Source organism: Acyrthosiphon pisum, chromosome A1 (assembly GCF_005508785.2).
Source record: "Acyrthosiphon pisum isolate AL4f chromosome A1, pea_aphid_22Mar2018_4r6ur, whole genome shotgun sequence".
Taxonomy (NCBI): domain Eukaryota; kingdom Metazoa; phylum Arthropoda; class Insecta; order Hemiptera; family Aphididae; genus Acyrthosiphon; species Acyrthosiphon pisum.
This window is the reverse complement of record NC_042494.1, coordinates 104,817,352-104,832,233: the sequence shown is the minus strand read 5'-3', so window position 1 is coordinate 104,832,233 and position 14,882 is coordinate 104,817,352. Positions and strand designations below refer to the sequence as shown.

General features: G+C 27.7%; 1 protein-coding gene across 4 annotated transcripts; it reads left to right on the top strand.

Moving 5' to 3' along the window:
• The first annotated feature begins 9,466 nt into the window (after window positions 1-9,466).
• LOC107883478 lies at window positions 9,467-11,969 on the top strand. Of its 4 annotated transcripts, none has more exons than XM_016803581.2 (4): window positions 9,467-9,715; window positions 11,059-11,262; window positions 11,343-11,537; window positions 11,616-11,969. In XM_016803581.2, the coding sequence occupies exons 1-4, from the start codon at window positions 9,538-9,540 to the stop codon at window positions 11,717-11,719; spliced, it is 681 nt and encodes a 226-aa protein (XP_016659070.1). In that variant the 5' UTR covers window positions 9,467-9,537; the 3' UTR covers window positions 11,720-11,969. The 4 variants fall into 4 exon arrangements, with proteins under 4 accessions (XP_016659070.1, XP_016659071.1, XP_016659068.1 ...); XM_016803582.2 differs by having other exon boundaries at window positions 11,611-11,969; XM_016803579.2 differs by having other exon boundaries at window positions 11,343-11,541.
• Window positions 11,970-14,882: the final 2,913 nt, after the last annotated feature.

Below are 14,882 nucleotides of genomic sequence, written 5' to 3'. Positions count from 1 at the left end.
CTATAAAAATAATAGTACCTAAAAGTTATGCTAATATTTATTACTAATTTATTTTGTTACTGGAAAAATTGCAAAAATAATTAACTAATGTACAACATTTTTTTTAAATAATGATTGCAAAATTAACAATGCATCTTATATGCTAATTAAAAAATAATGTAATTTTTTATTAATATTCTCTTTTTAAACAGATACCTAATCAAATTATTATTTTTATTTTTTGTGCTATACATTGGTTATTTTATCTCTGGATATTTTAATACAGAATATTTTGTCTCAATTCCAATTTGTGCGCGTGTCCAGTTTATTACCTATGAAAGATTTAAAATAGTGAAACAGTTCCTATTAAATAAAAAAACTACATCAAATTTATATTTAAATTTGAAAGATCTGAATAAATAAAAAAGCTTGATCAACCTTTTAATTATTATAATATAATCAAGGCTGGGCAAGTTAATGATTTTTTTTAACTCAGTTAAGTTAAGTTAATATGCACCAATAACAAAAAGTTAAAAGTTAAAAGTTAATTTAACTATAGGTTAACTCAGTTAAGTTAAAAGTTAATACACACTTTTTGTTAACTTTTTATTAAGTTAAAAAAAAGTTAATTTGTTTATAAAACGCTAACATACATAATTTTTTTCCAACCCAAAACTAAATTATAGACTATAGTGTTTATATTTTATACAGTGTTTCCATATTAGTTAAATTCAAATTATATACATTTTTTACTTTAAACTATTCACGGTAAATATTTTTTGACATGAAAACGAAATATACTGAAGTAGTAAAATATGATAAAATTAAAAACAAAATAAATCAACTTAACTAACTTCTTGAAATGAAAAATTAACTCGTTAATTTCACGTTTATTAAAAAAGAAATTTAGTAAGTTAACAGTTAAGTTAATGAAAAGCCAAAATTAACTAGTTAAGTTAAAAAGTTAATATAAAATTAACTTATTAACTTAACTTTAACTTTTTAACTCGTTAATGCCCAGCCTTGAATATAATTAATTCATTTTTCTAATACCTAATTTAATACAATTTACATTGATGTATTATGAAACCTAAGTAACTGCAAGAAAGAGTTTGTATAATTTTTTGTCTTAGCTTTCTGTTAGAAAGATCTTCAAATGTTTTGTGTTATATTACCTATATATACCTACGGAATTTTGGTGAGAGTATATTATGAGATTCCGAGAAGAGGAGTTTTCTGTTCAGAATTCGTATACAAATTAATTTTAATCGAACATTTAGAATATATAGGACCTATCAATGGGCAGTAACTTTATTGAACTCGTGATAATTTCTTTTTACTTATATTAGGTAACCTAATATGTTTCAAAATAAAACAATTTAGGGGCGGACTTGTGCAGCATAAAAACTTGCCCCGCTGCAGGAAAAACTCTTAAGCCTCGTGAAATAGTCAGATTTTGATCATTTTTTTTTGTTATGATTTAAAAGCTAACGATTTTATACAGATCAAATTATAGACTCCGATTTTAAAATTTTTATAATTTTTTATTATACAATAGTCAATACAGCATGGAGCAAGTAATTAGCTTCTCAGTAAATATAAAACACTGATAAATTAAATCAACTTTGTCTAACCAGATGAGTTGAACGTCATGATTCTGTTATTAAATTTATAATGAAACAAATGTTGTTGGCTAATGGCTAGTATATAGTTGCAGCTTTAAAAGAAATACAGATATGAGTCATGACTCATGACTGGTGGAGTTGTAGAGAGTCTAATGCGTTTTAAGTTTTTAACTGTTAAGTGGGATTCAAAAGTTTGATAATTTCAGTATTGTATTCTGAAAATCTGTTCAATTGTACTTTACCAATCAGTACAAAAATTGTTCAGTATAAAAATTATTTTGCTATCGAGTGATTTGAAAATCTCAGAGGCCTTAAATAACGTTAATGGTGTAATATCTCTATATTTAAACTAATGTTGAAAATTAATTTAAAATTATTTTCAACGAAGAGAATGAAATTGTTACTACTTTAGAAATAAAAATAACTACCTTATGTTTATAGACTAACCAAAAATTAAACTAAACGATGCAGTGTACCAGCAGACAATTAAGATGAATATTATAGACGTGCCATTTTTATTCCATGGCTAAATTATTTTGTTAATATTGGTCCACTTTTCAATCCTTTTTAATATACAGACGTCCGTGAATTTAAAACCATTAATAACAATAGTACTAAGTATATAACATACGTAAATATACATACTATTTAATTGTGTGAATTTTGATTTTCAGGATTGTAATGTCAAACAACCTAAAGATAAAATATATAAAAACGAACAAATCACACAATTCCATCGAATACCATTTTGTGTTTAAAAACAACATAATAAATTATGTTATTTTTAAATTTTTTCACATAGATGTTAGATACTATATTATATAGTATATATGTGAAAAGATTTTTCTCTAAATCGTGTAGATGAATTATTTATTTATTCATCAAAATCAATCAAAAGAGAACTTTTCAACCAAAATTTGCCTTTATTCTCTTAATTAATATGATAAACTTACGTGACTAAAAGCATACGCATAATTAATAATTTGGAAAAGTGTTCAATGTTTGTATATTATTATACACGCTACATATTAACATATTTTAAATATAAAAAAACGTCTACTCTAGTCCTCGGTAAAACAATATAATAATATTTTAACTTTTAAATATTATTATCCAAATAAAAGAATTTCTTTATTTCAAAACTAGTTGCATATGCTATTTATAATATAGTGTATTCGCCTGTACAGAGTTCATTGAGTATTTGAGTGTACCTCGTCATTGAAGAGTAGGTAAGTTACTATAATATATGTGTTAAATTTAAATTATCGATTTATTCATTACATACGAAAAACGAAAAATTGTAAGTACCCTCGAATAATGTTTTTAAACTTCTTACAATAAAATAACTGAAATCGTTATACTTCGATTAAATATCTAATTTCATCCAAATTTAAATTTCAGATGTCTTTAAAAAAAATTGTGTTTATATATTTTTTGTTACAGTAATAACAACTATCATGAAGAACCATGCAGCATTTTATTTTTAATTTTCAATTATTAATCAGTCATACCTTTTTTGCTTGACCGATTGGGAATAAAAATTTATATTATTTATAAAGACAAACCCGACGTCCAGAAAATGCTAACCACGTTAATACATTATGGAACACAAATACAGACGACGAAATGTGATATAAATGATCACCTGACGGTCATGTAATTTAATATTAGATATAGCTATATTATAATAACTATGGTTCATGTCGACGTATAGACAATTAAATATTAATACTCTTCGACGGCTTTGGTCCTGATACTTTTTTTTCTCATAGCTATTACTTATTTCATTTTTATTTGGCGTAAAATGCTAAAGTTAAACGTGCAACCGATTGAAATATAACATAATTTATCAAATTATTGAGTTTTTGTATAGTTTAATGAACAAATACATTTACATATGGTACCTATGTGGTCATATTAGGAAAAAACCGAAAAATCATAAAAAAAATATTGATTTTTCAATCGGCTGTTTGATTTATTTGTATTTATAGTATTATAATGTCCAATTTGAATTCCGCTTTTTTTCAATTTAATGAGCTTCTTCTGTCTACATTCTACGTATTAAAAAGTGCCTTTTTTTTTTTAATAAATGTTCATTGATTAGAGCATTATGGTGGAAAAAAATTGCCTACCCTAAACTCCTTAAATATACGATGCAGATATGTAGCAACTACATATTGTTTATATAATGTAAACACAACGATTTCTCTGATGATCATAATAGTATTATACTTACTTCCATACTGATATTTTACACCTATTATTTCAAAATGTAAAACAATATACATTTTTTCAAGTCATCTTATGTACCTACTGCGTGGTGTGATCGTCATTTTTCTGGTATCATAATAATTTCTGTGACTATTTTTAATATAACAAGGAAAATTTTCAATTTTTAGAAAATAAAAATTGAAATTAGCAAACACTGCCATTATGTTATTTTGTTCCCCACTGCAAGAGAAAGTGGGATCAGAAGTGCATCCCTGAACAACAAAAATATAAATAAAAATACATAAAATATAATATTATGTAAAATTATTCAGTGATTCACATTTTATACCACCTCAGAATCCCGTATTCCCGTCGAAAGCCCGTTCTATTAAGGCACAGTGAATAAGATGATGATAGTTATTAGATTTTTATGTCACGAATATTAAACTATACGGTTTTGTCTATTTAAGACCATCAAGCGAAGTGTCTTTGTTTTAGAACATATTAATTAGATTTTTACCATCCGACATTTTGATTAAAATGTTTAATGTATAAAATATAGCCTAACCTATACTGAACAACAGAGAGAATATAATATTATAATAGGAGTGTCTTGTTTCAACCCAACAGGTTGTGGTGATTTTTTTTTTTTTCAATTGAAAACCGCCACTTTTACTGTTCATTGTTAAGCAGATGATTATTGATAACTTTGTGTACCTACTATAAGTATAAAAATAGCTTATGTCATTATAGGTATAGACTTTAGAATACCTATATGGTTAAATAATATAATGGGGGGTTTTGATGATAAATAATTAATATTAATGTATTATTAATAACATTATCTAATTTGTTTAGGACTAAAATATTACACATACTATCTACCTATTTTATGTTCTATGTATAAAACCATTGATAGATCCTTATAAAGTCACGTATTCAATATTATAATAACTCAAAAATAACCGTTCAAATTTCATTTTAGTTCACATGTTCAAAAAATAGGGTGGTACTTAGATGAAAAAAAAAGAAGTTTGTATAGAGCCACAATATGAGTACACAACACTCCTTAAATAAAACAAAAGAGCCAAGTACATATTTGAAAATATGGCTCTTAAATAAACTTGCTTAAAAATTCCAAAAATCAGATATCGAATAAATGCATTACTAAAGGATACAGGAGGGAGTGGGAGCTTGGCGAATGACATTGTACAATTTACTATTATAAATTATAATACGAACGCACAGCGGAAAAATTTCGGAATTATAATATTATAATAAACTATATAAACGTCTTCCAAATACGCGCGTGACGTAACTCGGTTGTATTGTACATCGTAGAATATGTAGTTATACCTATTATATATAGATAGGTGGACCTATATATAAAGAGAATCCTGTCGTCTGCATGGGGATGAAATGGAAATTATGTACACTAACCTACTATACCTCGTTTAATGATATAATAATATATATTATATACCATATAACTGCAGGTGGCTAGGCAAAGGTTTGTATTACTGTTATATATTATACTGTTAAACATATACGCGAATATGCGATGGTACTATATGTATAGGTAGTATATATATTTATATACATATATGTTTATAACGCGGACACTATCTATAACTGTATAAGTGTGTAACTTTTAAGTCGTATAAGTACGAATTCCGCTTGGGTATATTATACAAACTGCACTCGATGACAGGTCGGGCGACTGACCCTACTCGTTGAATCAATGCACGCGCGGACGAAATTCCAATTACCACGCCACGTAAACACGTTTCACACACCCACGCACGAGATATCATCATATTATAATATATGTGTACACACGAGTACACGACATCAGAATTTTATACCCCAAGCGAATTGCTGACACACACACCTTCTCTATCCCTCCCCTCTCGCTCACTTTTGCGCGCACCATTCGGCGAAACTATTTCGACACACCCGCCCGATTACCACCCTCGTGTGGTTTCGACATCATGCCTTCCGACCGTTTTTCTTGAGTGGATATGTTATTATTATTTTACATCGTTTTATTTTTATGTATAAAATACATTTATTGACGTCGCGTGATTATCGTTAGCAGTCAAAAACCAAGTTAGGTTAGGTTCGAAAGTTCGAAACTGCTGCAGCAATTTATTATTATATTTTTTTCTGAAAAACAACTAATATACAATTGAACATAATATAAAGGCAGTAGTAACTATGTTTTGACAAAGGCTGGTATGGAAAATACAATAAATGAGGCATAACTTTTATAATTTGTTATAATATACCTAGTGGAGCATTATATTGATATTGCATCAAGTATCAACTACAAACTCGTATATATTTGCGGTCATGGAGTCGTAAATTAACATTTAACAAAACAAGATCCCTTATAAGTTGTTCTTATAGACATTTAAAAATATCAAAAATAAATCAGAGCAATTTTTTCTTATGAGTGTTTAAAGTTCAAATTTTAAAAAAAAATCGTCAAAATTACGTAAACTTGCAATTTATTTTATAGTTAAAAACGTGCAAAATGATTAGTATCAATATAATGCGATTTATTTTTGGGAAAAAATTAGTCCAACCTACTAATTATAGTAAAATATCTAAATAAATTATCCTTATTCCTTAGAAATAGAAGCTCAGACGCTCAGTGCTCACACACCGCCGTTTTCTCAGAATCGTTTTCATTTTGTAATGATTTATCATTCTACACAATATCTATTACAGTGACCAGTCTCGATGACTAGATATATTGTAGAGATCTACTTAAGGTGAAGATTGACTACCCCGGTTTTGAATTTTATAAATTCGTATTGTAGTTATTAGTTAATAATTTATATCGAATTACTTTTCTTCGTCACCTTTATGATAAAGGCCAAAGGTAGTATACCCACTATACCATACCCTGATGTTTTTTCAAGGCGCCGTTCTTTTAAACATCTATCTGACTGTTTATAACATTCACTGCATTATTTTCTCATATTTAAATATTTAATACATTTTGTCGATTAATTATGGTTTTAAATAGATACGAGCAAAATATATACATATTTGGCGTATGGGAACGCACCGTTAAGTTGTGCAAATAATATATATGAGAAATTGCACACGTGCGTCTTGGAAATCTTGCCTAGAAAATATTTTGTGTTGATCCGAGCCTATGTGTAGATACTATATAGTTATAGTTATATTAATTTATAAACGCCGACCATGTTCCGGCTCAAGGACCGGTGTTAACGTCAGTGACGCAGCCAGGATTTCCTTCGGAGGGGGGGGAGGCTGATCAACTTTTACACTTTTACATATTAAATGCGTACTAGCACAGGTAGATAGCCGTTAAGTGCTAATACTTATAATACATTTTTAAATATTTAAGCAGCCCTTCCTGGCTACGCCACTGGTTAATGTTATGCTATACGCCGCGCCCAGACTGCAGGAAACACGTACCACGTACCACATTTAACACAGACGCAGATAACTGAATTTAGTGGTGCAAGTCATTTGGAGCAAACCTAGAAATTAACCAGCCACCACCTACCCACTATCATTTTAAATTTACAATTCCGAACATGCCTATTTACTGCTTTATACAATATAATTATATAATAGTATTAAGTATATAACCTCTACCCACTACTCGGAATTAGGATCCACTATATATTATACACACATACGACACACGACATAATATGTAGCTGTATAGTTAATAGTTAATACTTAATATTGTATATTAATTTATAATGTATATTGTACCTATAGTTAAAAAAATTAACCCATCAAAAATTTAAAAAATACGATTTGTTATAGTAAGGAATATAAAATATATAACACATAAATTATTAACTCATAAAAAATATAATTACTTAATTTTTTATTGTATCATAAAACTATACTATTTGTTTTTGATAATTTTCTACAAAAACTCATCATTATACGGCCCGTTGAAAAAATATCTAAGATGTTTTTTTTTTTATAGGTATGTAGGTATGTATATTATTTTATCAACCCGTTACATAGCTAAAATCCAAAATTAATCAAATGCTATCCTAAGTATTTTTATTTAATGGAAAAGTGAATAGGCGGTAAAAAGAAAAGAATATGATTATGATGGAAATAGATTTAATAAAAATAATAAACGAATTACGTGCCGAATAAAGTTTAAATATTAATATATTTTTGATAAATTTATTTAATTTAAAGAGGAATTTATTTAATGGTTTTTCATATTTTATCGAGGAAGATTAATATAGATTTTCATATTAAGTCCAGTGTATTTGAAATAAAATTAATATGATATGCTATATACACAAAAATAAAAAATAATAACTGTATTGTTTACATTGTAAAGTTTTCGACGAAATAAGTTTTCGACGAAGGGAGTTCTTTAGAATTTGATCAACATGCTCTGGCGTCTAACATAATATCATATTATATAATATATTATCTATACGGAGAATATTATTCTCATGTTCTCATTAGGAAGTTTCACCGAATTCATAAAATATTATAATATTGTGATTTACATAATCTAAAATAACCCGTTTTAATTATTAGTACACCGAGACCCCGAGTATGTATGAATTATTCCGCATCACATATATCGTTTTGTATAAATTATAAATATGCGCGTTAGTAAAATATTATTTTTCACTAAGTACCTAAATAGAAAATTGAATTTAACGAAAGATTCTAAATGTTTTTTCGACGAGAAAGAATGTATAAATTAACTAATTTCTAATAAAATAACTCATTTTGACTTAATAGTCATTACATAAATATATAATATAATACAGGTGGGTATTGAAAGATAATAAATTAAACTAAGTAAAAATACTCTAATTGTTTAAAAACTTTTCAAGTTAGAAGTTGGTAACAAAAAATAGCATCTATCTAGTTATTACCTACGTATATTGATTATTGTTTTGAATTATTTCAGTTAATATTATATGGAAAATTGAAAAAAATATCTGTAAAACTTAAATATTTTAATGAATAATAAGTATAATAATCACTACGAGAGGTGTCATCCTAACATTTGTTTTTCCCATCTATTTAATACATACATTTTTCACCATCTAGTTAGTATAGTTACATAATATAATGAGTACCTAAGTAATAAATTAGGTACACAAATTGTTTAAAAAATGTAAGTTGTAACCGTCCGCAATTCTTTCAATGTAATTTATGAAACTTATAATTTAAGGATGCACCTGGAGGATCTTAAAATTGTGCGCTTAAGTCTGAAATTATATTTAACTTTTAAGTAGGTATGTCAAATCTTCCTAAATCCAGATACACCGTGTATAATGTATATGTTACCGTCAATGTCGTAAATTCAGGTAATGATGATATTGACTAGCCAATTAATACAATGCCTGGGTAACTTGGTCATTATCTATAATCAACATATATTTGTAACATTGACTTGATAAATCAGACGATGTTATAATTTGATAAATTCACTAGTTATTATAACATATCCTATCGTCGTGTAGTCAATGTTATCTTTTATCGTTTTAACTTTAAAAACCCACGTTAAGATTAGGTATCTGTTTTATAACGAATATAATAATAGGTATCTTTTATAGTTTTAATACTTACGGCAACTAACCTAACATAAGTATTGTTACAGTCTACGTTGTACTTTCGTATAATATAGTTTATAGTTTCGTATAGTTTTTCGTTTCGAAAAGTGTTAAATTGTTTTATAAAAAAAATGAATTCAAATGAAATGCGTCAAAAATTTTACAACGCATTATCTGATTTATTGAAAAATAAACGTGAAGATAATAAATCATTTTTAAACAAAGAGGAATATATGTTAAGATTGCAAGAAGTTAAATTAGCTAAGGAAAAAATTGGGAAGAAAAGTGCAAAGGATTACAGATACATTCGTAAGTATGATATAATAACACTCAATGGGCAAGAACGACTTATTAAATCTATAGTAATAATTCAGAAAACGTACACTATCATGTATCAAATGACGAATTATTTGATATTTTACACGATAGTCACATTGCAATAGGTCATGGTGGTCGGGGCCGCATGGTTTATGAATTAAAGACAAAATATTGTAATATTACCAAGGAAACTATTATGATATATTTAAGTCTTTGTATGCATTGTGAAAAAAAATCATCGAATCCAAAGCGAGGCCTAGTTTCTAAACCCATACTTCATAATGCATTCAATTCACGAGCCCAAGTTGACCTTATTGATATGTAAAGTCAAAGTTATAATGAATTTAAATTTATCATGAACTATCAAGACCATTTAACAAAATTCGTTCTACTTAGACCTTTAAAATCAAAACGTGCTGAAGAAATAGCATTTAATTTGATAGATATTTATACTACATTTGGTGCACCTTCAATACTCCACTCTGACAACGGAAGAGAATTTGTAAACACTATTATAACTGAGCTTAATATGATGTGGGGTGATATTAAAATAGTTCATGGCAAACCAAGGCACAGCCAAAGCCAAGGGTCGGTAGAACGAGCGAATCGCGATGTTGAAGACATTTTGGCAACATGGATGGCTGAAAATAATTCTAGAGATTGGCCATCGGGAATAAAATTTGTTCAATTCAGATAAAATCGCGCGTTTCATTCAGGTTTGTGAATTATAATTATTAATAAAACATTTATTAAAAAATTTAAATTTTATGTTAAACGAATATGTAATTTTAATGATAATTTAAAAAGTTGAGCATGAACTAGGTAGGTAAATAAAAAGTACATTTTTAATAAGCTAACTTAACATTTTTAACTAATTAATTAATTAAATATTTTATATTATTACTAGCTGCCCGACCTTCCTCCGGAAGAAATTATTTTTTTATAATTTAATTTAAAAACATATGACAATTTTTTGGCTATACAAATAATATAATTTATTACCTACATATTGCAATTATTGTTATTGCTAATTTCTGAAAATTTTATATCCTACATTTTGAATTCAACCACTGGTGTGATAAATTTTATTCTTTTTATTATAGAATAGAGATAAGGTAGAAAACATGTAACAATAAATTATTTGTTCAATGAATAATATATATTTCAAATAGAAAAATGCAAGTGCAAACAAATAAATAAATGAATAATAATTATAATTATAAATAAACAAACAAACCGGTTTCCTTCGTCTCCAAAATCAAGTTAGATTCTTATATATTTAGATTATCGTTTTCACATTTTTTTAAACCTAACCACATTTATTATTTAAATAGGAATTGGCAGATCACCGTATGAAGCGATGTTTGGGTGTCCTGTAAGACTTGGTGTAGCGTCAGTTGGATTTCCACTCGATGAAACCACTAATTTAAACCAAGAAGAAGATATTGAAGAAATTGATAATGATATTAATATTAGACAAGAAGACGATATTGAAAATAATCTTGATGGAGTTCAACTAACCAACAATGAGCATTTAAGTGAGTCAATCTGTGAATCAAATTAATTAATTATTCCAAAAAACAAATACAATGATTAATAATTTATTTTTATATTTTAGTCAATATCAGACAAGATGAAATATTGAATGATAGACAATTATCTGCAAAATGCTTGGAAAATCAGGCCAAAAAAATGATTAAAAAATCTAATAAAAAATTTGAAGATCTTGAAGTAGGAGTAAATGTTCGAGTTTCAATTCCCGATGTTGATCGAGCTAGAGGTTCACCACGAAATGTGTTGGCTGTCATCATTAGTAGGTATCGAAGATAACATAATTATAAATAAATTAGGTATGCAAATTTAAAATAATAAAAATATATTTTAAGAACAGAAAACGGTATTCTCAAACATTTATACACAAGAACGGACATTTTTCCTTGCAAAGAAAAATGTATTCTTCTCGAAAACGTCTTAAAATTATCTGCCGAAAAATAAATTACACTCCGTGAAGCGGCTGGAGTCAACAGTGTTATGGGAACTCAAGGATTTCAACGGTGCCACTGCAAAACAAAATGCAAAACAAATAAATGTACTTGTAGATCTAATAACCGGCTTTGTACATCGAAGTGCCATAACAGCTTATCATGCGAGAATAAGTGATACCCATACGTCATAATCAATAATCAACATACAAGTATTAAAATAATTATTATTATGAAAAAATTAATTTTTTCTTATATTTTTTTTTCATTGTTTATTCTTAAATAGTAAATATAATATATTATATCTAAAATTATCAATGGTTACACAGTTTTAGTCAATAATGACAATGACTGGTCAATCATAGAAATTATGTATTAATATTAAATTTGTTCTATTATTGTCTATCTTAGTTAGGTATTCTCTAAAATTACTAGCCAATAATATCAATGCCTATGTAAAACAGTCAGTGTTAACATAGACTAGTCATTTTTAACAATACCTAATTATCATCATTGGCGGTAACATATATACTGTATATAGTATTTGTAATTTTGATTTTAGCTGTCTATATACAGCTTTCCGAATTCCGATTGATTTTAAGTGTATATTGTTGCCTATTTCATATTTGTATATTCATAAATACTTTAACGTTGAACTATAGATATCGACATTCGACACGAAATCAAACTCAGAATCTACGGAAACTAGTAACTACGTACCAAAGTAGGTATGTTACATCGTCGTTCTACTGCTGCTGCATAGTAATGTAATTATAATAATAATGATAGGTTAGGTATACTTTTGCCACGAATAATTCAGTCTAATTAAGTACATAAGATAATATATACAGTCACGAAACGAAAGATTCAAATTGTGGTTTTTGTATTTGCTATGTGATTCAGTGTTACAGTCGTAGAGAGTATAAAAGTATTAAACTACAGAGTGCATAGTCGCAGAGATAAGAAATGTCATATATTTAGCTATTTATGCACGCAGCGCGCTGACATCGCTTTAAAACCATATAATAAATGGTCACTAAATATGTTTATAATATACCGATTATATGGCACCATAAAATATAAACAACTATCCTATAGTTAAACGAATAATATGATATTGTGCAATTCTCTTACTGCGTTAATTTTGTGGAAAAAAAATGGCATGCACACATTATTAAGAAGGTAAAAATCATTAGGTAATAATAATAATAATAATATGTCATAATCATTTTTGGCAGTAAACAGAATGGTATAATTTACATTAGGCAAATAATAATATGTCATATAATATAATAATGTAATGTGCCTTTGTAATATAGGTACCTTTTAGTGTCATTTATCAATGGAGTAAAAGAAAAATTGACTTGTAAAAAACTGCGTGATAAATTTATATTATTTGCCAAATAAAATAAAGAAGAACGTCTTGACAGTTTATTCAATCATGAGCGTTTATAAAAAAAAAAACGTCACAAGCATATCATTGGAAATATGCCTTACGTTTATCACGAAGGAAAAAAATCAAGATTGTCCAAATTGATGACTTTATATTACTTTAATAGATACATTTTTCGTGTTTTACTAAGTATTATGTACATTATAGCCTGCATGCAAGCAGAAGATTTAGATACATTATATATATTATGTACAACGACTAAACAGTGTACAATATTGCAATATAAGTATGTACAAATTAAAAATAAATCAATATTGATTTAAAAAAAAAACAAAAAAAAAGTTCTAAATAATATACCAAAATATTATCACTATTCACTATATTATATAAAATGGTTGAATTTTATTTTAATTTCGATTATTCGTGATCAGTGTGCCGTAATTTCTGACTCTGTCATAAAAACGTCTTCTACTATATAAAGAATTCACCATTCACTACACAATGGCCTGTAGTGCAGGGTGACAAACAATTTATTACGTTGCGTTCATTTTCTTATACAATATATTTATATATAATATAAGATGCGGAGACGCTGTTCATTTCCATTAGCAGCAGCTGCCTATATTTAGTATACATTATTACATTATAAATTTTTTTCGATTTTAAACGTTAACGAAAGATTGATTGTGAGAGAGATAGAAGAAGATAGAACTATAGAAGTGAACACTGAACGAGAGGTTGAATAGGAACGGACGAGTAGTATAATTTATATAGTCATATATTATTATTATTATGGTGTATGGACCTCGATATTTAGAAACAAAAAAGTATAAATGAACTATTTTAGAACTGCGACATGCAGGGGTCATCAAGATAACCTGGCTTGAATCTTATGCGTAAAACATATAATATAACAAATAATAATCTATTACTTATACAACATTTTCTATACACAATGAGATTTTCAAAATATTGAGACTACCTAATGTTTAGTCGTTTAAAATTAAAAAATTTGATATTTTCGATTAATTTTAGTGTTTCCTTATATTTTAATGTTGATGAAAAACATATTTTTATCTGATAAAAAACTCGAATGTGTAAGACAAAGTTTCTCATGAGTCGTTTTTACAGAATAGTAGATCCGGATGGATATCGTCTGTGGACTAGGGAGTGGCATGTAGAGCTGACTGTTTTTCATAAATCTATAACAAGACCACGTGCATTTAACGCGTTTTTTCTTACAATCTAGTAAGATTCAATCTCTATAATATAGAGAAATGTGCTGCGTTAAACTTTATGGCCACTCCGAAATGTATAAGTGAAATACATAGTAAAATCTAAATGTCTCTGCTCTGCTGCTGCAGAACCCCACAAAACTTCCTCGGAAACGACGTACACCGTCACTATGACACTATAATACAGATAACTATAATACATGTAAACGGTGAAAAATCACTATACCTATGAAAGTCTGCAATATTACCTTAATTATCGTGCAATATAGTTACCAGAGCGTTTAATTAATACTACCGCGTCACCTCCCCGCCATTATACTATATTCGCCACCCAATTTAATGAAATGAACACGCGTGTGCTTTGTGTATAAAGTATATAAACACGCGTTTGGGGAACAGCACTTATTATACTTACTATACTTGATGTAAACTGGTATACTATCATGCAAGTATATAATGTACAGGGTGTGATTAAATATACTATATGATACTAATGCGAAGGGGTGTAGTGCTTATCTTATTATAATAGTTAGAGTCCATCATATATT